Here is a 27,349-nt window from a genome sequence, read left to right on the forward strand (position 1 = left end):
GAGAGAAAGATGCTAGAACTTTATATTCATGAAAGGAGAAGATAAGAGATATAGTCCTAGCTAGAATAATTAAAAATAATATGTAAGTAATACTTGGTAAAGTATCTTTTACAGAGCTGATCCAATGCTTACAGGATACACATACGCTGGAAGGCTTTTGATTCTAACATTTACAGTAAATTCTATTTAGGCATAGAACACCAGCATCACACTGAGTTCAGCATAGATAATTGTTATAATTTACTCAATGAATGGTTATTTTGAATTTATTATAGATTCAGACATTTCAGTTCCTTTTATATTTTCTAGCTTCTAATCTATATTGAGTAGGTTATAATTAAATGAAAGGAAAAGGATGTTAGATTCTAAAACAACATTCAAAATAAAGAATCCAAAAAAAGTCTTATTTCTGTCCAACTTAGGTTAATTATCAAAGGAAATAATTTGCCATTTTGAAAATTAAAAATGGTAAGTAAATGGGGAAACCGCTATATTTTCAAGCTCTGTTGTTAAAACAGTCCTTAGGCATAGGTGGGGGTGAAGGGACAGAGGAGAGAAGCCAGTAAAGGTGGTGAAAAGAGCAAGACTCTCCCTCAACCATCCTAACTGCCAACCAAAGCAGCCCTGCTTTCATATATTTTGTTTATACTTCTGAAGACTATTTCATTCAAAGAAGGGGCTTCCCTAAAAGATGAAATTCCTTGGAGAATCAGTTGCTCCAAAACCCACAATGTAATGAAAATAAATGAGCTATAATTGAAAGGAACAGAAGACAAAGAATGGTTGTAGAAGCTATAAATGAGTTGTTTTCCAGTGTCTGTCTCCTCTTCTGCAATAACAGAACCCTTAACATTTACACCCACCTTCCTATAATAAAGACTATATTTGCCCCTTTGAAAATTCTGCCTGGGCACGGTGGCTCACATCTGTAATCCCAGCACACTTGGGAGGGTGAGGTGGACAGACTGGTTGAGTCCAGGAGTTTGAAACCATCCTAAGCAACATAGCGAAACCCCCTCTCTACAAAAAATTAAAAAATAAGCTGAGTGTGGTAGCCTGTGCCTATAGTCCCAGCTACTCAGGAGGCTGAGGTGACAGGATCACTTGAGCCCGGGAGGTTGAGGCTGCAGTGAGCCATGATCTTGCCACTGCACCCCAGCATGGGTGACTGAGCAAGACCTTGTCTCCAAAAAGAAAAAAAAAATTCTACAAATGGCTACATGACTTAAGTGGGAAATAAACAGCACTGGTGTATGTAAGTTCTAGGACAGGTTCTGAAGGTGAGGAGGCATGCTCTTTTTCTTCCTGCTGGCTAGAATGCAGATAAGATATCTGGAAGGGAAGCAGTCATCATGGACTGAGTTAGAAACCTGTGTTGAGAATGGCCAAAAAAACCTTGAAGGGACCTGGGTTTTTTTTTTTTTTTTTTTGAGATGGAGTCTTGCTCTGTCGCCCAGGCTGGAGTGCAGTGGCGTGATCTCGGCTCACTGCAACCTCCACCTCCCAGGTTCACGCCATTCTCCTGCTTCAGCCTCCCGAGTAGCTGGGACTACAGGTGCCTGCTACCATGCCCGGGTAATTTTTTTGTATTTTTAGTAGAGATGGGGTTTCACCATGTTAGCCAGGATGGTCTCGAACCCCTGACCTCATGATCCGCCCGTCTCGGCCTCCCAAAGTGCTAGGATTACAGGCGTGAGCCACAGACCTGGCCAGGACCTGGGTTCTTAATGGTCGTGGTAACCACAGCAGTCCCATACTACTTACACAGACTTTACGTGAAAGATAAATTCTTCTCTTGTTTAAGCTACTATTATTTTCAAACAGCTAAACCGAAATCTAAGAAATAAATAGATAATCACTATGCCCGAGGTCAGAAAACACATTAGAGGTACTGTGAAAGAAATAGGATTTGATATAAAAATGTAAAAAATAATCCTCATGTTTTATCTTAATATAAAACTATCTAATTCAGAGTGTGGGCTGAGACCTTCCATGACAGCAAGTGACAAAAGAATGGAGAAAAACATGATTGAGGAAGAGTATAAATTAAGGAAGATTTATTTAGCATAGAGAAAAAAGGACATATAAAAAAATTATTGCCGGGCGCAGTGGCTCACGCCTGTAATCCCAGCACTTTGAGAGGCCGAGACGGGTAGATCACGAGGTCAGAAGTTCAAGATCAGCCTGGCCAAGATGCTGAAATCCCGTCTCTACTAAAAATACAAAAATTAGCCGGGCGTGGTGGCACACACATATAATCCCAGCTACTCAGGAAGGTGAGGCAGGAGAATCGCTTGAACCCGGGTGGCAGAGGTTGCAGTGAGCCAAGATCGTGCTGCTGCACTCCAGCCTGGGTGATAGAGCAAGACTCCGTCTCAAAAAAATAAAAAAATAAAAAATAATTATTAGGCCGGGCGCAGTGGCTCACACCTGTAATACTAGTACTTTGGGAGGCTGAGGTGGTGGATCACGAGGTCAGGAGATTGAGACCGTCCTGGCCAACGTGGTGAAACCCTGTCTCTACTAAAAATAAAAAAATTATGTGGGCATGGTGGTGTGTCCCTGTAATCCCAGCTACTCGGGAGGCTGAGACAGAGAATCGCTTGAACTAGGGAGTCGGAGGTTGCAGTCAGCTGAGATCGCACCACTGCACTCCAGCCTGGTGACAGAGCGAGACTCCATCTTTAAAAAAAAAAAAAAATTATTACAAGAACAATTGATTGGGCATGGTGGCTCACACCTGTTGTAATCCCAGCACTTTGGGAGGCTGAGGTGGGAGGATCGCTTGAGCCCAGGGGTTTGAGACGAGCCTGGGAAACACAGCGAGACTCCATTTCTACAAAAAAAAAAAAAAAAAATTTAGCTGGGTGGGGTGGTGCATGCCTGTGGTCCTACTAGTCAGGAGGCAGGAGGATCTCTTGACCCTGAGAGGTAGACTGCAGTGAGACATGATCGTGCCTCTGCACTCTAGTCTGGGCAACAGAGCAAGACCCTGTCTCAAAATAATAATAAAAAAAGGACGATTAGTAGAGAAATACATTTAAATTTGCCTGTAGACCCAGGTACTTGGAGGGTAATGAAGGAGGGTCACTTGAGCCTAGGAGTCTGGGCTCTAGCGTGCTATAACTGTGCTTGTGAATAGTCACTGTACTCCAACCTGGGCAATAGAATGCGCTAGCCAACCAAATAGTTGTGGGATGCACTGCAGTCATGTTTGGTTATAAATATCTGATTAACATGTCTATCTTATCAGAAGCTGATGATTCAAAATGTGCTTGTAAGAGATAGGACAAATTCGAGTTATGTCTAAGGTCAACAGTTTTTAGTCCTTTTCCATTAATATTAAAATAATTTAGGCATTATAATAAGAACTGGTCATATGCTAATTTAAAAGGTAACACACTAGATTTATTTTATTTATTTTTGAGTTTTGGAGACGGGGTCTTACTCTGTTGCTTGGGCTGGAGTGTAGTAGCACCTTCTTAGCTCACTGCAGCCTCGAAATCATGGGCTCATGTTATCCTCCCACTTCAGCCTCCTGAGTAGCTGGGACTACAGGCATGTGTCACTATGCTGGCTAATTTTTTAATTTTTTGGTAGAGACTGGGTCTCGCTATGTTGCCCAGGCTGGTCTTGAACTGCAAGACTCAAGTAACCCTCCTGCCTCGGCCTCTGAAAATACTGAGATTACAGGCATGAGCCACCATGCCTGGCCTAGATTTATAATAAAAATTATGAGTAACAACTGGGCATGGTGGTGCATGCCTGTAATCCTAGCACTTTGGGAGGCTGTGGTGGGCAGATCACCTGAGGTCAGGAGTTTGAGACCAGGCTGGCCAATATGGTGAAACCCCGTCTCTACTAAAAATACAAAAATTAGCCAGGTGTGGTGGTGGACACCTGTAGCCCCAGCTACTTGGGAGGGTGAGGCAGGTGAATCGCTTGAACCTGGGAGACAGAAGCTGTAGTGAGCCGAGATCACGCTACTGCATTCCAGCTTGGGAGACAGAGTAAGACTCTGTCTCAAAAATAAATAAATAAATAATGGCTTGGGTGGTGACTCACACAGTAATCCCAATGCTTTGGGAGGTCAAAGAGGGAGGATCACTTGAGCCCAGGAGTTCAAGGCTACAGTGAGCCATGATCATGCCACTGCACTGTAGCTTGAGTAACAGAGCAAGACCTTGTCTCTAAAAAAAAAAATAAATAAATAAAAATATAGCCTTCTCACAGTATCCCATCAATCTTTAGAATGATTCTTCGCTAATTAAAATTCACCCATGAGATCCAACATGTATTTGTCCCACAGTGAACTCCATTCTACAGCAACATAACACAACGGAGTTTCAGCAAATTCCAGAGGCTGGCCAACTACTTACTCAAAGTTACAAAAGAATACAAGGTGGCAAAAAACTTAAGTTAGATCTGAAAACAGAATCAAACCCTGTGAGCCTGAGTCTAAACTTACAGCTCACCAGGATCATAATGTTCTCTTGAAAGGTCAAATGTATTTTTTAAGTGGCTAAAGGTACATTACTTGATAGCAAAGCCAGACAAAGAAAGCATAAGAAAAAATACAGACCACTATCTCTTATGAATATTGGTGCAAAAATCCTCAACTAAATACTAGTAAAACAAATTCAACAGCATATGAAGAGAGTTATACACCATGACCAAACAGAACTTATTCTTAGAAGGTAAGGATAATTTAAAATAAGGAAATCATTCTGTATAACACACCATATTAAAAGGACAAAGGGAAAATGGCCATATAATCATTTCAAGCGATACAGGAAAGCATTTGACAAAATTTAACACCCTTTCATGATAAAAATACTCAAAAAGCTAGGAAGAGAAGGAAACTACCTAAACATTATAAAGGATATACAGTAATCCCTTCGTATACACAGGAGATTTCTTCCAGGAGCCCCTGCATATACCTGAATCTATGCATACTCAAGTCCTGCATTTGGCCCTGTAGAATCCCCATGTACACAAAGATGGCCCTCTATATACACAGGTTTCACATCCCTCAAATACTGTATTTTCATTCTGTGTTGGCTGAAAAACATCTGTATATAAGTGGACTTGTACAGTGCAAAAACATGTTGTTCAAGGGTCAACTGTATATAAAAAACCCACAGCTGACATCATACTCAAATTGAAAACCTGAAAGGTGTTCCTCTAAGATCAGGAGTAAGACAAGGATGTTTGCTTTCACCACTTTTATTCAACATAGAACTGGAATTCCTAGCCAGAGCAATAAGGCAGGAAAAAGAAATCTAAATTGCAAAGAAAGAAGTAAAATTATCTTTGTTCACAGATGACATAATCTTATGTATGGAAAACTCAAAAAACCTAAAGAATCCATAAAAACTGACAGAATTAATAAATAAATCAGCAAAGCTGCAAGAAAATCAATACAACATTTCTTGTGTTCCTTTACATTAATGAACAATCTAAAAAATGAAATTAAGACAACAATTCCACTTACTTATTACTTACAATAGCAGCAAAAAGAATACAATACTTAGGAATGATCTTAAGCAAGGACTTGTCTTGCAAAAGACATATACAGAAAACTGCAAAGTGTTGCTGAAAGAAATTAAAGAAGACGCAAATGAAAAGACATCCTATGATCATGGGCTGGAAGACTTGATATTCTTAAGATGTCAACACTAGCCAATGCGATCTCCATATTCAATGCAATCTCTGTCAAAATTCCAACAATGTTTTTGCAGAAAGAGAAAAATCCATCCTAAAACTCATATAGACGCTCAAGAAATCTTAAATAGCCAAAACAATCTTAAGGAAGAAAAACAAAGTTGGAGGTCTCACAACTCCTGATTTTAAAACTTATGACACAAAGCTATGGTTATCAAAACAGTGTGGTACTGAATACAGATAGACATATAGTCCAATGAATAGAATAGAGAGCCCAGAATTAAACCCCCATATCTATGCTCAAGTGACTTTTCAACAAGGATTCTAAGCTCATTCAATGGAAAAGGACAGTCTTTCAACAAATCATGCTGGGAAAAATGGATATCCATGTGCAAAAGAATGACTTTAGACCCTTATCTAACACCATATACAAAAATTAAAATGGGCTGGGCGTGGTGGCTCATGGCTGTAATCCCAGCACTTTGGGAGGCTGAGGCGGGCAGATCACTTAAGCTCACGAGTTCGAGACCAGCCTGGGCAACGTGGTGAAACCCTGTCTCTATAAAGAAAATTCAAAAACAGGCCCGGCGCGGTGGCTCATGCCTGTAATCTCAGCACTTTGGGAGGCCATGGTGGGTGGATCACCTGAGGTCAGTAGTTTGAAACCAGCCTAACCAGTATGATAAAACCCCGTCTCTACTAAAAATACAAAAATTAGCCAGGCATGGTGGCATATTCCTGTAGTCCCAGCTACTCAGGAGGCTGAGACAGGAGAATTGCTTGAACCCGGGAGGCAGAGGTTGCAGTGAGCCGAGATTATGCCACTGCACTCCAGCCTGGGCAACAGAGTGAGACTCTGTCTCAAAAAAAACAAAAAAACCCCACAAAAAACAAAAATTAGCTGGGCGGGGTGGCACATGCCTGTAGTCCTAGCTGCTCGGGGGGTCGAGGTGGGAGGATCATTTGAACCCAGGAGGCGGAGGCTGCAGTGAGCTGTGACTACACGACTGCACTCCAGCCTGGGTGATAAAGTCAGACTCTGTCTCAAAAAAAATAGACATAATAAATATAAGAGCTAAAAACTATTAAACTCTTAGACGAAAACATAGGGGAAAAGTTTTATAATACTGGATTTGGCAATGATTTCTTGTGTATGACACCAAAAGCACAGACAAAAAAATGAAAAGAATAAATTGACTTTATAAAGATTAAAAACTTTCATGTGTCAAGAACACTATCAACGGAATGAAAAGGCAACCCACAGAATGGGAGAAAATACTTGTAAATAGTATATTTTATAGGGGATTAATATCTAGAATAAATAAAGAACTCCTACAATTTAACAAAAACAAAACCCAAAACCCATAATTAAAAAAATGGGCAAAAGACTTGAATAGACATTTCTACAATGAAGATATACAGATGGGCAAAAGCACATGAAAAGATACTCAATATTACTAATCATTAGGGAAATGAAAATTGAAACTATAATAAGATGTCCCTTTACACCCATTGGATGGCCATTATCAAAAAAACAAACAAACCAGAAAACACGAAACATTGGCAAGGATGTGAAGAACTTGGAACACTTGTGCCTTGCTGGTGGGAATGTAAAATGGTCCAGCCACTGTGGAAAATGGTACGGTGGTTCCTCAGAAAATGAAATACTAAATTACTCTCCCATTTCTGGGAATATACCCAAAGGAATTGAAAGCAGAGACTTGAATAGATACTTGTTGTTATTTTTTTTTCTTCTTAAGACAGGGCCTCGTTCTGTTGCCCAGGCTGGAGTACAGTGGTGTGATCTCGACTGACTCACTGTAGCCTCAACCTCCTGGGCTCAAGTGATCCTCCCACCTCAGCCTCCAAAATAGCCAGGACTATAGGCATCTGTCACCACACCTGGATTTTTTTTTTTTTTTTTTTAAATAGAGATAGGGTCTCACTGTGTTGCCCAGGGTGGTCTCAAACCCCTGGGTTCAAGTGATCCTCCTGCCTCAGCCTCACAAAGCGCTGGGTTTACAGGCATGAGCAACCACACCTGGTTTGAACAGACATCTGTACACAAATGTTCATAGCAGCATAACTCACAACAGCCAAAAGGTAGAAGCAACCCAAATGCCCATCAACAGATGAATGAATAAACAAAATGTGGTATTAAAAAAAAAGTATATTCATACGATGGAATATTTTTTGTTCTTTTTTTCTCTTCTTCATACAATGGAATATTATTCAGCCTTGAAAACGAAGGAAATTCTGGCACAAGCTATAATATGAATGAACCTAGAAGACATTATGCTAAGCCAGTCACAAAAACAACAAATATCATATGATTTCACTCATACGAAGAACCTAGAGTAGTCAAATTCACAGAAACAGAAAGTAGAATAGTAGTTGCCAGAAGCTGGGGAAAGGGAGAAATGGATACATAATTTCAGAATGGGAAGATGAAAAAGTTCTGGAGATAGACTGTAGTAATAAAGCTGCACAACAACGTGAATGTATTTAATACCATTGAACTGTACACTTAAAAATGTTTAAAATGGTAAATTTTGTTATGTATATTAGAAAAAAAAAAAGACCAAAGTCTGTCTCTGTTACTCAATCTTTCTTCCATTGATTACATAAATTCTTTTTAAGTGCTATAAAAACACATACCTTTCTGTAAAATAGTGCTAAGGACCCAGTTCTCTTTGGCCTGTTTATTCCAGTTGAATGTACCTCTTGTGCTTTAGTCAGATTGGTCTGTTTTGGAGAAGCACCAATTAATGAATGAGCAGTAAGTGATACAGGACTCTTGACTTTGGACTCTTGATTTGTATTCATGGAAATAGGTATCAGCGTGATCTCTCCAGCATCATTTGCAACACCTGAATGTATAAGCATTATTAGAAATAATCTGCATATGTTCTAGGAAAGTTGTCAACTATATATATTTTGACAATTATATATACATATATCTGTGTGTATAAGAAGGCTAGAAAATAGTAATTCTAGGTTATGACTAAATTTTATTTTTTTTTTTGAGACAGGGTCTCACTTGGTCACTCAGGTTGGAGTGCAGTGGCACCATCTCAGCTCACTGTGGCCTCAAACTCCTGGGCTCAAGTGATCCTCCCACCTCAAGCCCTGCAAATAGCTGAGACTACAGGTGCAAGCCACCATGCCTGGTAAATTTTTTTTTTTTTTTTTGAGAGGGAGTCTTGCTCTGTCGCCCAGGCTGGAGTGCAGTGGCGTGATGTGGGCTCACTGAAACCTCTGCCTCCCGGGTTCAATTATCCTGCCTTAGCCTCCTGAGTAGCTGGAACTACAGGCGCATGCTACCACACCCGGCTAATTTTAAAAATATTTTTAGTAGAGACGGGGTTTCACCATGTTAGCCAGGATGGTCTTGATCTCCTGACCTCATGATCTGCCCTCCTTGGCCTCCCAAAGTGCTGGGATTACAGGCGTGAGCTACTGTGCCCAGCCTGTATTTTTTTTTTTAAGAGATGGGAGTTTTGCCATGTTGCCCAGGTTAGTCTCGAACTTGTCAGCTCAAGTCATCTGCCTGCCTCGGCCTCCCAAAATGCTAGGATTACAAGCATGAGCCACTGCAGCTGGCCTTTTTTTTCTTTTGAGACAGGCTCACTCTGTCACCCAGGTGGGAGTGCAGTGGCCTGATCTTGGCTCACTGAGACCTCTGCCTCCCAGGTTCAAGCAATTCTCCTGCCTCAGCCTCCTGAGTAGCTGGGACTACAGGCATGCGCCACCACACCCGGCTAATGTTTTTTCTGTATTTTTAGTAGAGATGGGGTTTTATCACATTGGCCAGGCTGGTCTCAAACTCCTGAACTCAAGTGATCCACCTGCCTCAGCCTCCCAAAGTGCTGGGATTATAGGTGTGAGCCACTGTGCCCGGCCCCCCCCCGGCCCCCCCTTTTTTTTTCTTTTCTTTTTTTTTTTTTTGACAACGTCTTGCTCTGTTGTCCTGGCTGGAGTACAGTAGCGTGATCACGGCTCACTGTAGCCTCAAATTCCTGGGCTCAAGTGATTTTTCCTGCCTCAGCCTCCTAAGTAGCTGGGACCACAGGCACACATCACCATGCCCAGCTAATTTAATTTTTTGTAGAGATAGGATATTGCTATGTTGCCCAGTCTGGGTCTCAAACTCCTGGGCTAAAGTGATCCTGTTGCCTCGGTCTCCCAAAGTGCTGGGATTACCTGTAAAAGCTACCATGCCCCACATAAATCCTTATTTTCTAGAAACAAGAATATTTGGTTTTGTTTTTATACTTTAAATTTATTGGAAAAAAAGCAAACTTTGTTCTCTATTTTGTGTGTGCCTGGGATGCATTTATAGTTTAAATTTATTGGAAACAAAAGCAATTTTTTTTTTTTAACATTTGGAGCACTTGAGCTGTTAGTCAAAAAACAGAATTTTCGCTCAATACATACATATTGGAAAGCTCAGATAAGAACATTTTAAAAGTAGCTCAGGAATTTGAGACCTGGGCAACATGGTAAAACCCCATCTGTACCACAAATACAAAAAATTAGCTGGGAGTGGTGGCACTTGCCTGTGGTCCCAGCTACTCAGGAGGCTGAGGTGGGACGATCACTTGAGCCTGGAAGCGGAGGTTGCAGTGAGATGAGATCATGCTGCTGTACTCCAGCATGGGTGACAGAGTGAGATCCTGTCTCAAAAAATAAAAAAAGAAGAAAAGAAAAATAAGTCTAAACAAACAAAGAGGATAGTAAATTTATAAAATTTGAAAATTAAAAAAAAAAACCACTATAGGTTCAAAATGAAAAGGTGGGGCACAGAGGATTTATAGGGCAGTGAAACTACTCTGTATGGAGCTATAGTGACAGATACATGTCATTATACATTCTCAAAATCAATAAACTATTCACCAAGAGTGAACCCTAATGTAAACTATGGGCATTGGGTAATGTGTCAATAATGTAGGTTCATCAACTGTAACAAATGTAGCATTCTGGTGTGGAAAGGGGGAATATGAGAAATGTCTGTACCTTCCTCTGAATTTTGCTGTGAATCTACAACTGCTCTAAAAAAATCAAATCTATTTTTTTAAAAAAAGTATAGGTTCAAGAAAAAATAATGAGTTACAAAAACCATGTGATCTAATCCACTAAGACATTTCTTAAATTTTTATCTCAGAAAAAATACAAAACAAATGCACTATAATGTTACCATGTAATGGAATTGTAACTTTATGTCCTGTTGTTCCTGTTACTGGGGCTGTGGCCATTGTTAGAAGAGCTTGACCAGGTAAAACTGATATATTTTCAGCAGTAATGCTTGAAGAAGGAGCGATTTTCAATTTTGTTCCTTCTGTTATGATCTTGTCCATAAGCATTTCCTTTGGGGGTTCCTCTCCAAAGAGTCTTCTCTTAGCACTCCCTGCGGTAGGAGAACTGTAGCGTTCATGGACAGAAATTGGAGACAATGGTTGCATATCTAAAAAAAAAATAATAAATTTAAAACAGAAATGTATTCCAAAATAATAAATTAGGTTTACTCATTCACTCAACAGATAGTGAGTTACTTATGCTGGGCACTAGCTAGATATGAATAACATGGCCTTTGCCCTCATGGATATGTAGTCTACTGGGAGAAAGAGGCATGAAATAAGTCACTACAATAAAACGTGAAAATTATGATCACTCATCTTCCTGGTTTCTTGAACCTCTGCCTACGTTAAAGGGGCAAAACATTAAGGACAAAGTAGAGGTTGAGAGGTAGAATGAAGTGAGCACTAAATTTTAGTAGTAGTCCAATATCTCCCAGTCTTACCTAGTAGAGAGCACCTGAGAAGAAGGGAAGCAAAAGCAAAAATCAGGAATTTGGGTCACGGTTTTGCCTCTTTGTGCATATTTGCACTCCAAGCAGTTTAAGGCAGTAGCTCTGGCTTTCTAATTTAGTAGATATGGAATCATCTTTAGTAAATCTATCAGAAGATATGAATAAAGATGATATAAATCTGCTTACCTTGCCTTAATCTGAGGGTTGGCAGTACCGTGTTGATCAAAAATAAAGTAAGGATTATGGATTTTGCCTCTCTTCCTGTGCTATTCTTTCACAGCATCTGCTTTCCATTCCCTCTCTACCAGCTGCACGGGTTTTTCTAGCCCCTTACAACTCTACATCTTTTCTACATCTTTTTCCACAATTCTTCCCTCAACCAATTATTCCTTACAGGTAGTTCAATAATACGCTTTTAAAACAAAAGTATTTATTTATTTATGAGATGGAGTCTCACTCTGTCACCCAGGCTGGAGTGCAGTGGTGCGATCTTGGCCTACTGTGACCTCTGCCTCTTGGGTTCAAGCGATTCTCCTGCCTCAGCCTCCCAAGTAGCTGGGACTACAGGCATGTGCCACCATGCCTGGCTAATTTTTCTATTTTTAGTAGAGATGGGGTTACACCATGTTGGCCAGGCTGGTCTTGAACTCCTGACCTCAGGTGATCCACCTGCCTCAGTTGGGATTACAAGCTTGAGCCACTGTGCCCAGCCTTCATTATTTATTTTTACATTCACTAGATAATTAGATAGTCATGTAATCTATTTTCTTCTCTTTTTTTTTTTTTTTGAGATAGAGTCTTGCTCTGTTGCCCAGGCTGGAGTGCAATGGTATGATCTCGGCTCACTGCAAGCTCCGCCTCCCGGGTTCACGCCATTCTCCTGCCTCAGCCTCCCAAGTAGCTGGGACTACAGGCAGCCGCCACCATGCCCGGCTAATTTTTTGTATTTTTAGTAGAGATGGGGTTTCACCATGTTAGCCAGGATGGTCTCAATCTCCTGACCTCGTGATCCGCCCACCTTGGCCTCCCAAAGTGCTGGGATTACAGGTGTGAGCCACTGCGCCTGGCCCTGTAATCTATTTTCAAAACATGCTCAAAAGGTATTAAAATGACCCCTGGCAATGATTTAGAAGCTCTCTGTATTAGTGAGGTGACTGAGAAAATAGTTAGAGTTTAATAAAAATCTCCGTAATTCTTGGGCTTATGAAAGTAGCTTTTACTTCCCCTGTCTTCAGTAAACAAGTGCAAATTTCTATAGTTGTTTCCATTACTCCTTTACAAGAGTCCATGTGAATGCCTTATATCTAAGAAATCCACGCAAGCCCTTGAATCTGACTAGGCAAGTTTAAAGGTGACATTTCAAGGCAAGACTCAAGTTGAAGCCATAAAGTTAGCTGCAAATCCATTGAAATGATCTTTTCTTAGCACAGTACTGGAACTATGGTGGATACTCAATAAGAATGTAATGAATATACAAATGTAAAGCGGATCTAAATTTAGAAAGAAACATGACAATCTGTCAAGGTACAGAAAAGATACTCACTTAGTTATAAATTATATGAGAGGAAGGTGGCAAGCACAGTTTAAACTATTCTTGGTAAGTTTTTAAAAAAGAAAATAATTCTCAATATTTCGAAAGTTTTAAATTATAGTATACTAAATATTTTTACTATTTTTTCATTTCTCTAAACATTAATAACTGACAGTAAGAAAAGCCTTTTTTTTTTTTTAACATTTTGACATGATTTGTAAAGGTCAAAAAACAATTATAATAATTATTTCCACTGATTAAAATTACTGAGTATTCACATGTTATGCAATCTTGTTTGCTTTTTTTTTTTTGGAGACGGAGTCTCGCTCTGTTGCCCAGGCTGGAGCATAGTGGCACAATCTCGGCTCACTGCAACCTTCACCTCCCGGGTTCAAGCAATTTCTCTTGCCTCACTCTTGCCTCAGCCTCCCAAGTAGCTGGGACTACAGACGCACGCTGCCATGCTTGGCTAATTTTTTTTATTTTAGTAGGGACCGGTGTTCACTGTGTTGCCTGGGCTGGTCTTGAACTCCTGAGCTCAGGCAATCCGCCTGCCTTGGCCTCCCAAAGTGCTAGGATTACGGGTGTAAGCCACTGCGCCTGGCCATTTTTTTTTTTTTTTTTTTTTTTGAGATGGAGTCTTGCTCTGTCCCCAGACTGGAGTACAGTGGTGCGATCTCCACTCACTGCAAATTCCATCCCCTGGGTTCAAGCAATTCTCCTACCTTAGCTGCCTGAGCAGCTGGGATTACAGGTGTGCACCACCATGCCTGGCTAATTTTTGTATTTTTAGTAGAGACAGGGTTTCACCATGTTGGCCAGGCTGGTCTTGAACTCTTGACCTCAGATGATCCACCTGCCTCGGCCTCCCAAAGTGCTGGGATTACAGGCGTGAGCCACTGTGCCTGACCTTATGCAACATGCAATTTTTTTTTTTTTTTTTTTTGGGTCGGAGTCTCGCTCTTTCGCCCAGGCTGGAGGGCAATGGCGCAATCTTGGCTCACTGCAACCTCTGCCTCCCAGGTTCAAGTGATTCCCTGCCTCAGCCTCCTGAGTAGCTGGGATTACAAGCACCCACCACCACGCCTGGCTAATTTTTGTATTTTTAGTAGAGATGGGGTTTCTCCATCTTGGCCAGGCTGGTCTTGAACTCCTGACCTCATGATCAACCTGCCTCAGCCTCCCAAAGTGCTGGGATTACAGGTGTGAGCCACTGCGCCCAGCCTTTTTTTTTTTTTTGAGACAGAGTCTCGCTCTGTCCCCCAGGCTGGGGTCCAGTGGTGTGATCTTGGCTCACAGCAACCTCTGCCTCCCGGGAGTGATTCTCCTGCCTCAACCTCCTGAGTAGCTGGGATTACAGGCACCCGCCACCACACCTAGCTAATTTTTGTGTTTTTGGTAGAGACGGGGTTTCACCATGTTGGCCAGGCTCGTCTCAAACTCTTGACCTCAGCTGATCCACCTGCCTCGGCCTCCCAAAGTGCTGGGATTACAGGTGTGAGCCACCGCGCCTGGCCTGCAGTCATTTTTATGATCCTGCATTGCATGTAAAGCAAAGATTGCAGACACAAACAGACAGACAAACACACATACACAATCACACAGAGTCCAAAAATGGATGTACCGTACTATATAACCTGAATACTTGTTCATCTAAGATTTGTTAAGGGATACTATGTGGTCAGGAGATTTTAACTGATTTTTTAAAATCCAAGAGCTATATAACCCACAAGATACACACATCAGCTTGCTATGTCACAAGAGAAAATAAGGAAGAATGAACTAAAATCTTTCCATTGGTAAGTCTCAAAATGAACTATTTTTTAAGAGTATAAATAACTAGTTTATTAGATGAACTTAAGCATTCCCAAAAGAATACAAATTTTATTTTGCTTTAAATGTTTTTCTACAGAGACATGCACAGGCAAAGGAAGAATATAAATTTGGGAAATTTGGAAAAGTAGGTATTTAGCTTAGTGGTATGGTTTGGCTGTGTCCCCACCCAAATCTCATCTTGACTGTAGTTCCCATAATTCCCACGTGTCATGGGAGGGACCAGGTGGGAGGTCACTGAATCATGGGGGTGGGTCTTTCCCATGCTGTTCTCCTGATAGTGAGTAAGTCTCATGAGATCTGATGGTTTTATCCAGAGGAGTTCTCCTGCACAAGCTCTCTTGCCTGCTGCCATGTAAGATGTGCCTTTGCTCTTCCTTTGCCTTCCACCATGATTGTGAGGCCTCCCCAGCCATGTGGAACTGTGAGTAAATCAAACCTCTTTCCTTTATAAATTACCCAACTTTGGGTACGTCTTTATTAGCAGTGTGAGAACAGACTAATACACTTATCTTTTTTTTTTCTTTCTTCTTTTTCTTTTTTTTCTGGGACATGAGGGGGGTCTCACTATTTTGCCCAGGCTGGGTTCGAACACAATCCTCAATCCTCCTGCCTCAGCCTCCTGAGTAGCTAGGACTACAGAAAGATGCCATCATGCCTGACTTTAGCTTATTTAAACAGTTCTCCATTAGCATTCAGGAAAGATTACATACATTTATTAAATAAATTACATTTAAAATTCTATTAATATAGAATACACTATAGTATATAATATAGTGTACAATGAGCTACACAGGGGTGCTGGCACAAGCATCAAGCTCCTTTTCGAATCCTGCTGAAAAAATTAGATTTCTTAATAATATACTCACAAGACTTAAAATTTTCTCTGAAAAAAAAAAACCAAATGCCCTTTGTTACTTACCTCTTCGAAGACTCCCACTGTCAGTTCGAACTTCCTTGACTCTTGGGTGCATTAGAGGAGACATTGGCATCATGGGAAGATGTCCCTGTACATTTCCTCCATTTCCTGTTTCAAAGTTATTTGGGAATATAACCTATAGAAAACAAAAACCCTTTGATTTACATATAGATAAACTTGCTGATTAAAACTTACTAAAAATGTTTTTCTTTTTGTTTGAGATAAAGTCTCATTCTGTTGCCCAGGCTGGAGTGCAGTGGCACGATTTCGGCTCACTGCAACCTCCACCGCCCGGGTTCAAGTAATTCTCCTGCCTCAGCCTCCTGAGTAGCTGGGACTACAGGTGTGTGCCATCATGCCTGGCTAATTTTTGTATTTTTAGTAGAGACGAGGTTCACTATGTTGGCCAGGCTGATCTCGAATTCCTAACCTCAGATGATTCACCCACCTCAGCCTCCCAAAGTGCTGGGATTACAGGCGTGAGCCACTGTGCCTGGCCGAAAAAGTGTTTTCTTAACTTTTTTTTTACTATTTTATTTCTCTTTCTCACTTCTTCACAAAATATAACTTGGATAAAGTGCTCAATTCTTAATGTTAACAAACGTATGGAAAGAGTTCATTTCATTTAACCTTATAATTTATATAGGTAAGTTACCAACCACAAGAATTAAACCTATGAGGTAGGCAGTATCATTCTTCATTCAGGGATGAGAAAATTGAAGATCTGAATGTGAAATTTGCCCAAGGTCACACAACTAGTAAGTTACAAGAGCAACGGCTTCAGCGGCTTCAATACTAATCCTTCTTCAAGTTCACAGCTTTTTTGAACTTGAAGGAGTTTGAAGTTCTTCGATGGAAATAAACTGATGAAACTGAAGAGTGGCCCAATAAGTTACTGTCTGCTGCAAAAGACCAAAGAAGTATGGAAGAGAGATTTCAAGAAACCATCTTCTTTTCAATTCCTTCTGGCCTTGGACAGTTCTAGTAGTTTGGGATTAGGGAAAAATTCAAGAAGATTAATGAAGTACATAAGGAGACAAAACAAAGATGAACCAAAAGACAAGAGTTACAAAAGAATAACAGAAGTAGACAAAAAAACCCCACAATTTCTCATGATACTACTATTAAAAATGTAATTTGTGCACAACTCTGGGCACACATTTTTAATTTTTATTTTATTTATTCATTTAATTTTTTTTTGAGACACAGTCTCACTCTGTTGTCCAGGCTGGAGTGCAATGGCACGATCTCAGCTCAGTGCAACCTCCGCCTCCTGGGTTCAAGCAATTCTCCTGCCTCAGCCTCCCAAGTAGCTGGGATTATGGGTGTGTGCCACTATGCCCAGCTAATTTTTTGTATTTTTAGTAGAGACAGGGTTTCACCATATTGGCCAGCCTGGTCTTGAACTCTTGACCTCAGGCAATCCACTTGCCTTGGCCTCCCAAAGTGCTGGGATTACAGTCATGAGCCACCGCGCCCAGCCTCTGTTTTTTATTTTTTAATTCTAAATACCACTAATGAAAAATGTTCAATCTTTATACAGACATTTGAAAAACTTTAAATAAGTTTAATGGTTTCCTAGACACGATACCAAAAAGCACAAACAAAAGAAAAAATATCTGAATCGGACACCATCAAAATTAAAAATTTTTGCATTTCAAAGACACCATCAAGAAAGTGAAACAACAGGCCAGGCGCAGTGGCTCATGCCTGTAATCCCAGCACTTTGGAAGACCATCCTGGCTAACATGGTGAAACCCTGTCTGTACTAAAAATACAAAGAAATTAGCTGGGCGTGGTGGTGGGTGCTTGTAGTCCCAGCTACTCAGGAGGCTGAGGCTGGAGAATGGCGTGAACCCAGGAGGTGGAGCTTGCAGTGAGCCGAGATGGCGCCACCACACTCCAGCCTGGGCAATAGAGCAGGACTTTGTCTCAAAAAAAAAGAAAAAAAAAAAAAGAAAGTGAAAAGACAACCTAGAAAATGGGAGAAACATTTTGCAAATCATTTATCTGATAAGGGATTTGTATCTAGAATATATGAAGAACTCCTATAATTCAATAATAAAAAGACAACCCAATTACAAAATGGGCAAAAGATCTGGACATTTCTCCAAAGAAGACATGCAAACAGTTTACAAGCACATAAAAAGGATGTTGATCATCATTAGCCACCAGGGAAATGCAAATCAAAACCACAATGAGATATTACTTCACTCCTACTAGAATGGCAGGATTAAAAAGGCAGATAATAACAAGCATTAGCAAGGATATGAAGAAACTGGAATCTTTCTACATTGATGGTGGGAACAATAAAATGGTGCAGCCATTTTAGAAAGCAGTCTGACAGTTTCCCAAAAGCTTAAACAGAGTTACCATATGAACCTGCAATTCCACTCCAAGAAAAATGAAAACATATGTACATACGTTCACACAAAAACTTGTGCCTGAATGTTCACAGCAGCATCATTCATAATAGCCAAAAGGGGTTAGTTGTGGTGGCTCATGCCTGTAATCCCAGCACTTTGGGAAAGCGAGGCGGGAGGATCGCTTGAGCCCAGGAATTCAAGACTAGCCTGGGCAACATAGGGAGATCCCATCTCTACAAAAACCACAAAAATTAGCCAGGTGTGGTGTGTGTGCCTGTAGTCTCAGCTACTCAGGAGGCTGTGGGGAGATCATTTGTGCCTGGGAGGTCGAGGCTGCAGTGAGCCATGATGGCGCCACTGCACTCCAGCCTGGGTGACAGAGTGAGACCTTGTCCCAAAAAAAAAAAAAAAAAAAAAGTCAAAAGGTGGAAACAACTCAAATATTTATCAACTGATGAATGGATAAATAAAATGTAGCATCCATACAATGGAATATTACTTGGCAATAAAAGGAAATGAGCCAGATGTGGTGGCTCACACTTGCAATTCTAGCACTTTGGGAGGCTGAGATGGGAGGACTGCTTGAGCTCAGGAGTTTGAGATCAGCCTGTGCAACATGGCAAGATCCTGTCTCTACACACACATGCACGCACGCATACACACACATACACAATTAGCCGGGTGTGGCCAGGCACGGTGGCTCAAGCCTCTAGCCTCTAATCCCAGCACTTTGGGAGGCTGAGGCAGGTGGAGCACGAGGTCAGGAGTTCAAGAACAGTCTGGACAAGATGGTGAAACCCCGTCTCTACTAAAAAAAAGTACAAAAAAAATTCGCCGGGCGTGGTGGTGGGTGCCTATAATCCCAGCTACACGGGAGGCTGAGGCAGAGAATTGCTTGAACTGGGAGGCAGACGTTGCAGTGAGCTGAGATTGCGCCACTGCACTCCAGCCTGGGTGACAGAGCAAGACTCCGTCTCAAAAAAAGAAAAACAGAAAGAAAAAAAAATTAGCCAGGTGTGGGTGTGGTGGTATGTGCCTGTGGTCTCAGCTACTTGAGAGGCAGAAGGACGGTTTGGGCCGAGGAAGTTGAGGGTGCAGTCAGTGCGCCACGTTTGTGCCACTGCACAACAGAGTGAAACCCCGCCTTAAAAAAAGAGGAAATGAAATACTGATACATTCTACAACATGGATGAACCTTAAAAACATTATGCTAAGTGACAGACGCCCAGTCAAAAGGGACTACATTTTTATGATTCCATTTATATGAAATGTCTAGAATAGGCAAATTTATGGAGATAGAAAGTAGATTAGTGGTTACTTACAGCTAGGGAGAAGATTCGGGGGTAGGGAAGTGATAGCTAAAGGATGTAGGTTTCTTTTTGAAGTGATGAATATATTCTAAAATTGTGGTTATGGCTGCACATATCTATTTATATACTAAAACCACTGAATTGTACACTTAAAATGGGTGAACTGTATGGTATAGGAATTATCTCTCAATAAAGCTGTTTTTTTTTTTTTTAAATGATAGGATTATCAGCCTTGCCCAGACTCACTTCTTCACAGGTAGGAACTTTGTTTGCAGAAACCTGGAGAGCCTCCCACAGTGCAGAATCGTGACTCCATGCTAAACTCTCCAAAATCTGTTCTTCAATGCTGTTTAGGTGTTTCACCATGTCCCTTGAGAGCCCCTCTTCTGAGCGGATCACCACCTCAATAACCTGCAGAGGAGAAAGGTGAGAAGGCAATGTAGTTTCAAGCAGTTAGTTCTAGTCTGGACTTGCACGTAGTACTAGCTGTGGCTTTCTTCTTCTTCTTCTTTTTTTTGAGACGGAGTTTCCCTCTGTTGCCCAGGCTGGAGTACAGCAGTGTGATCTTGGCTCACTGCAACCTCTGCCTCCTGGGTTCAAGTGATTCTCCTGCCTTAGCCTCCCGAGTAGCTGGGATTACAGGCACCCGCCACCACACTGGCTAATTTCTGTAGTTTTTAGTAGAGCCGAGGTTTCACCATGTTGGCCAGGCTGATCTAGAACTCCTGACCTCAGGTGATCTGCCCGCCTAGGCCTCCCAAAGTGTTGGGATTACAGTTGTGAGCCACTGCGCCTGGCCACTGTGGCCTTATTCTGTGGCACAGAACCAAAGTCATCTTTGAACCATAATTCTGTGGCTTACTAACATCTTCTAATTTATAAAGGAGTTTTTAAGTTCTTTAAAATACGTTCACATATATTTCTGTTTTTCACGTTTTATTTTATAAATGACAACTTGAGGCAATGATAGGTGAAAACTGGTCAACAGCCCAACAGTGGGAGAAGTCAGGTCTTGGGTTCCAAGTCTAGTTCTATTTCGAATGTATTGCTCCTTTCCAGACTATTTTTTCCACTAACTCAAAATAACAGAATGAATAAATTATTTAAAGTGACTTTGCTTATATACACTATAATTCCATTTTATAAGGGAAGTATCTAGAATAAAGTTTATATATACAAAATATTAATATCATTAATAATTAGATTATGATGTATGACTTTAATTAATTAATTTTGAGACGGAGTCTCGCTCTGTCACCCAGGCTGGAGTGCAGCGGCACCATCTCGGCTCACTGCAATCTCCGCCTCCTGGGTTCAAGGGATTCTCCTGCCTCAGCCTTCCGGGTAGCTGGGTCTACAGACACGTGCCACCATGCCTGGCTAATTTTTTGTATTTTTAGTAGAGATGGGGTTTTACTATATTAGCCAGGATGGTCTCAATCTCCTGACCTCATGATCCGCCCGCCTTGGCCTCCCAAAGTGCTGAGATTACAGGTGTGAGCCACGATGCCCAGCCCACATTTATGTTTATGATTTTCTTCAATGAGCACATATCATTTATGTCGTTTAAAAAAACAAAAGAGGCCGACATAGTGGCTCATGCCTGTAATCCCAGCACTTTGGGAGGCCACAGTGAGAGGATTGCTTGAGACCAGGAGTTCGAGACCAGCCTGGGCAACATAGTGAAACCGAGTCTCTATAAAAAAACAAAGGCATTTAGCTTCTTGAATAAAATAAGGATGTTATAAATAAAAACAAATTACTATGAGGTTGTTGACAAAACTAAACTTTTTCCTAATGGCAAAAGTTGAATACACACATTAACATTAAAGTAAGTGTATATAGTAGAATCACTTCTCCCTAAGAAACCTAAACATACTTTAATCACACTCAGTAATTCACACAGATAAGCTTTCCAATGATCTGCATTTTCTACAACTTTAATTCAGGCATACTTTAGGTATAAAAATTTAACTCTTCAAACCAATTTTTCTATCACCAGTAGAAAAGTACCTAGATGACTAAATATTAACTAAATCATGCCAAGAAGCATAATTTCAAGCATTAGTCTTAAAGTTCGATACTATGTAACATTAAATGTTATTGACTGTGATGACTAAATGTTATTGAGGGTGATGATGTGGTTCAATAGCTATGACCTCTGTTTTATTTTGAAAAGATTAATAAAAATAGTTCTAGCAAGAAAAATAAAGGTAAGGTAAGTAAGATTCATTCACACTGAATTAGCTCAAACTTGGGGAAGAAACATAATCTATGCTTTATTAGTTAGACCATTACCAAAATCAATTTTAGGTCTTTTTTCCTCTTGGTAGAAAGCATTTTTTGTTCTTCATCACGCATTTGTTTAACAGGATTATAATTTTCATTCATAAATATGGAAAATTTGAAGTTAAGTACTAGTTCCAGGTCACATTTTCAAGTCCGTGATAACAAAGGAACTGAAGCTATAAGATTGACTTAATTTACTGATACTCTCACCTTCTCTCGCTCTCTTTTTTTTGTTTGAAACAGGGTCTTGCTTAGGTGCCCAGGCTGGGGTGTGGTGGCATAATCATAGCTCACTGTAACCTCAAACTCCTGGACTCAAGCCATCCTCCAGCCTCAGTTTTCCTAAGTGCTGGGATTATAGGTGTGAGCCACTGTATGCTCAACTCTCTCTTGTGTTCTTGGTTTCACCCAAAAGGAATATATATTATCTTTTTTTTTTTTTTTTGAGACAGAATTTTGCTCTTGTCGTCTAGGCTGGAGTGCAATTGTATGATCTCCGCTCACTGCAAACCTCCACCTCCCAGGTTAAAGCAATTCTCCTGCCTCAGCCTCTCGAGCAGCTGAGATTACAGGTGCTTGACACCATGCCTGGCTAATTTTTTTTTGGTATTTTTAGTAGAGACGGAGTTTCACCATGTTGGTCAGGCTGGTCTTGAGCTCCTGACCTCAGATGATCCTCCCACCTTGGCCTTTCAAAGTGCTGGGATTACAGGAGTGAGCCACCATGCCCAGCCAGGAATATATATTTTCAGAACACATCTGGAAACACTTTCCAGATATCACAACAGTGTTTTTCTTCAGCACTAAGATAAATACAATGTTTCTGTGAGAAACACTGTTTTCATCTCATAACAGAATTCTGTTTTCATCTCACCTTATAAAAGTAAAATGGTTGCAAGTTCAGAACTTCAATAATCCAAGGAAAAGTACGAGGTGAGCTATAGGCAAAGAGCACAATTTCCAAACAACAAGCCATCAAGGAACGATGAAATATATCTTGCTCTAAAAGAACCTGGGGGAAGAGAAAGACCACAGTTTAATATTTTTCAGCAATTTCAGTCTTTGCCATTCTATAAAGAAAACTATAGAAACAAGAAAAAATAACGTGCAAATTATATTACACTAGATTACTGGAGATAAAAATTTGAGTTCTCAAATTGGTAGTTTTCCTATAATACCTAATCTTGCTCAGTGGGTAAGGAATAAATTTAAATAAGGTGTACATAACAATCTGCTTTGAAATCTGAACAAATAATAAAAGTCAGTATTCCCATCAACAGAAAAGCATTAGAATTGGTTCTTTTTCTTAATGACAGTTAATTGTTTTGTCAACTTAAGGGTTTATTTATCAAAACACAGAAATGAAAGGAAATATGTCACAGTTTAGACAAAAATGTTCAGAAAAAGAAATATTTCACTGAGAAAGTAAAAGTCCTACTTTACCATTAATTTTAATATAAGTTTTCAGTTTTAAAAATGGTGTTTGTTGCCTTCTTTCTTTCAAATATCACCCTAGATTGGCTAAGCATGGTGGCTCACCCCTGTAATCTCAGCACTTTGGGAGGCCGAGGCAGGTGGATTGCTTGAGGTCCGGAGTTCAAGACCAGCTTGGCCATGATGGTGAAACCCCGTCTCTACTAAAAATACAAAAATTAGCTGGGTGTGGTGGCGCATGCCTGTGATCCCAGTTACTCCAGAGGTTGAGGCAGAGGAATCACTTAAACCTGGGAGGCAGAGGTTGCAGTGAGCTGAGGTCACTCCACCGCACTCCACAGTGGGTGACACAGCGAGACTCAGTCTCAGAAAAAAACAGAAAACTAAAACAAAAAAAACAAATATCACCCCAAATCAAGAGAGGATAAAAAACAGAAACTCCATCATCAGTAAAACTAGCAGTCATTTGTAACTGTAAACCACAATATATGAAGGATGACAAATTACTCAGCAAAGGGACGATGGTCAAGCATAAGGACCTGCAGTGAGACACTTAAAACAAATGAATCTGATCTAAAATACACAGCAACTGAGGACACAGTCAGAATGGGAAGCGGGGGTGAAGCATTGGGTGGGTGATCTGAAAGTCTTAGGATCCTCAGGTCCCCACACAACCCCCACTCTGTGGGATCAGATGACAGACCTCTATTCTTCTCCACAGGAATCTACAGGATTATTCTCTAGAGAAATTGAACTGGAGACTCAGAGGTAAACATTAGGCACAGAAAAGACTAGGGTTTTAGGTGAAACTCTGCAGACTGAACCGTAAGACCAAATTTCCCTTCCTTCTTCTGATCCACAACACCAACAGCCAGGCAAGAGATTTACAGATATGTCTCTGGAGAAACTGAGATATTCTAGAAAAGTCTTACGGGTACCAGCAGATGAGAGTCTCTAATACTATGTGATCACCTGAGGTCAATGGATTTTTTACTTCCACTCTTGAAATAAAAGAGCTTTGAAACAAACTTTTACTGCCTCATTCACAGAGCTTTGAACACGTTTTTAGTGTCTCATTCAAATTTAAGTGGACCACTAAAAATTATCTGACATTTGAGGAAAACCTCTTACCTGGAAAACATAGGTCAAAACAAACAGAAAAGCGAGGTGCAGCAGCATGCACCTGTAGTCCCAGGTACTTGGGAAGCTGGGGCAGGAGTATCACTTGAACCCAGGAGTTTTGACACTAGCCTGAGCAACATAGCGAGACACCATCGTATTAAAAAAAAAAAAAAAAAAAAAAAAAAAGCCAGGTGCGGTGGCTCACGCCTGTAATCCCAGCACTTTGGGAGGCCGAGGCGGGCGGATTACCTGAGATCAGGAGTTCGAGACCAGCTTGGCCAACATGGTGAAACCCCATCTCTACCAAAAAATACAAAAATTAGCTGGGAATGGTGGCATATGCCTATAGTCCCAGCTACTCAAGAGGCTGAGGCAGGAGAATTGTTTGAACCTGGGAGATGGAGGTGCAGTGGGCCAAGATCATGCTACTGCACTCCAGCCAGGGTGACAGAGTGAGACTCTGTCCCCCCCAAAAAAAAAAATTTAAAGATCTGCCATCTGCAAATGCAGATTTTCGTGAAAACCCTTACAGGGAAAACCATCACCCTCGAGGTTGAACCCTCGGATATGACAGAAAATGTGAAGACCAAGATACAGGATAAGGAAGGAATTCCTCCTGATCAGCAAAGACTAATCTTTGCTGGCAAGCAACTGGAAGATGTCTGACTACGACATTCAAAAGGAGTCTACTCTTCATCTTGTGTTGAGACTTTGTGGTGGTGCTAAGAAAAGGAAGAAGTCTTACACCACTCCCAAGAAGAGTAAGCACAAGAGAAAGAAGGTTAAGCTGGCTATCCTGAAATATTATAAGGTAGATGAGAACGGCAAAATTAGTTGCTTTCGTTTAGAGTGCCCTTCTGATGAATGTGGTGTTGGAGTGTTTATGGCAAGCCACTTTGACAGACGTTATTGTGGCAAGTGTCTGACTTACTGCTTCAACAAACCAGAAGATAAGTAACTGTGTATGAGTTAATAAAAGACACAAACTAACATTTTAAAAAATTAAAAATATTTTTTAAAGAGAGAGAAAAAAGGCCAGGCATGGTGGCTCACCCTGTAATCCCAGCACTTTGGGAGGCCGAGGTGGGTGGATCACCTGAGGTCAGGAGTTGGAGACCAGCCTGACTAACATGGAGAAACCCCATCTCTACTGAAAATACAAAATTAGCCAGGTGTGGTGGCGCATCCCTGTAATCCCAGCTACTTGGGAGGCTGAGGCAGGAGAATCGCTGGAACCCGGGAGGCAGAGGTTGTGGTGAGCCAAGATCACACCATTGCACTCCAGCCTGGGCAACAAGAGCGAAACTCTGTCTCAAAAAAAAAAAAAAAGAGAGAGAGAGAGAAATGGAGAAAAATTCAGGAGAAACAGAGATGAAGCAGTCAAGAAAATTTCAAATAAATCTAAATTAGTAACTTTAGAGAACATGAAAGAGAAATGAAAATATAGTTGAAATTAAAAGTTCATTGGGACTAGATGAAAAGTTGAGTAAATATCTTTAAAAGTAGAATAAGGCCGGGTGCGGTGGCTCACGCCTGTAATCCCAGCAATTTGGGAGGCTGAGACGGGCAGATCACGAGGTCAGGAAATCGAGACCATCCTGGCTAATGTGGTGAAACCCCATCTCTACGAAAAATACAAAAAAATTAGCTGGGCATGGTGGTGGGTGCCTGTAGTCCCAGCTACTCGGGAGGCTGAGGCAGGAGAATGGCGTGAACCTGGGAGGTGGAACTTGCAGTGAGCCGAGATTGCACCACTGCACTCCAGCCTGGGCGGCAGAGCAAGACTCCGTCTCAAAAAAAAAAAAAAAAAAAAAGTACAATAAAAGGTATAAAGAAATTAAGAAGGTCAATTCAGAAGGTCCATCATCTGAAAAATAAAAGTTCCAGAAAGATAAATCAGTGGGCAATATATCATCTAAGAAATAACAAAATAAAATGACCAAGAACTGCAGGGCATGAATTTCTAGACTAAACGGGCAACTCTGTGGGAATGACAAATACATGAACGAAAAAAAACACAATAAGATACATTTTTATAAATTTAAGAACATCAGTGATAAAAGATACTCAAAGATTTCAGAAAAAAAAACAGGTCACATACTACTAAGTGGGAATGAGAATGTCACTGGACTTCTCATTATTAACAGTGGAATCTATATTAGAAAATAATGCAACAGTACCTTCAAACTCATAAAGGGAAATGATTGTCAATCTGGAATTCTTTTTTTAAGTTAATTTTTTGTTTTTAGGGATGGGGTCTTGCTATGTTGCCTAGGTTGGAGGACAGTAGCTATTCACAGTGCAATCATACTACACAGTGTACATACAATACACAGTATATTACAATCTTAAACTCCTGGGCTCAAGCAATCCTCTTGCCTCAGCCTCCCACCAATCTTTTTTTCTTTTTTTTCTGAGATGGAGTTTCGCTCTTGTTGCCCAGGCTGGAGTGCAATGGCGTGATCTCGGCTCACTGCAACCTCTGCCTCCTGGGTTAACACGATCCTGCCTCAGCCTCTCCCAAGTAGCTGGGATTATAGGCATGTGCCACCACGCCTGGATAATTTTGTATTTTTTAGTAGAGACGGGGTTTCATCATGTTGGTCAGGCTGGTCTAGAACTCCTGACCTGAGGTGATCCACCTACCCTGGCCTCCCAAAGTGTTGGGATTACAGGGGTGAGCCACGGCACCTGGCCTCTCCTACCAATCTTGAATTCTGTACATAGACAACTATCAATCAATTATGAGTCTAAAATAAAGTTACTTATGCAAAATCTTTAAAAAGGGACTTTAAGTGAGGTAAGGTTTCTATACTTTACTTACATTGGTTAAATGGCTATACAAAACATCTATACAAAAAAAATCTTTACAAGGCTCTAAAAAATGTTCAAGTAACCCACAGGAAGGGAGGAAAAAGAAAACAAAATTTAAAAAAAGAGTGAGAACAAACAGAAAACAAAAATAAAATGGCAGACTTAAGCGCTAACATAACAATTACTAATTTTAAGTTACCTAAATTTACTAATTAAATGACAGAGATTAGCACAGATTAGGAAAAAAAAAAAATGACC

General features: G+C 40.8%; 1 protein-coding gene and 1 pseudogene across 1 annotated transcript in view; one reads left to right on the forward strand and one right to left on the reverse strand.

Annotated features, from left to right (window-relative positions):
* Positions 1-27,349, reverse strand: part of RBL1 (RB transcriptional corepressor like 1) — a 92,893-nt gene that overhangs the window by 24,060 nt on the left and 41,484 nt on the right. The window contains exons 12-16 of the mRNA XM_002830276.6: positions 22,596-22,733; positions 19,679-19,843; positions 15,760-15,892; positions 10,862-11,128; positions 8,323-8,534 (exon numbers count right to left, since the gene is read on the reverse strand). Coding sequence (XP_002830322.2) covers positions 8,323-8,534; positions 10,862-11,128; positions 15,760-15,892; positions 19,679-19,843; positions 22,596-22,733 — 915 coding nt within the window. The remainder of the gene's footprint in view (positions 1-8,322; positions 8,535-10,861; positions 11,129-15,759; positions 15,893-19,678; positions 19,844-22,595; positions 22,734-27,349) is intronic.
* Positions 24,782-25,235, forward strand: LOC100435379 (ubiquitin-ribosomal protein eS31 fusion protein-like; annotated as a pseudogene).

The sequence above is a fragment of the Pongo abelii genome, chromosome 21 (genome assembly GCF_028885655.2).
Source record: "Pongo abelii isolate AG06213 chromosome 21, NHGRI_mPonAbe1-v2.0_pri, whole genome shotgun sequence".
NCBI lineage: Eukaryota > Metazoa > Chordata > Mammalia > Primates > Hominidae > Pongo > Pongo abelii.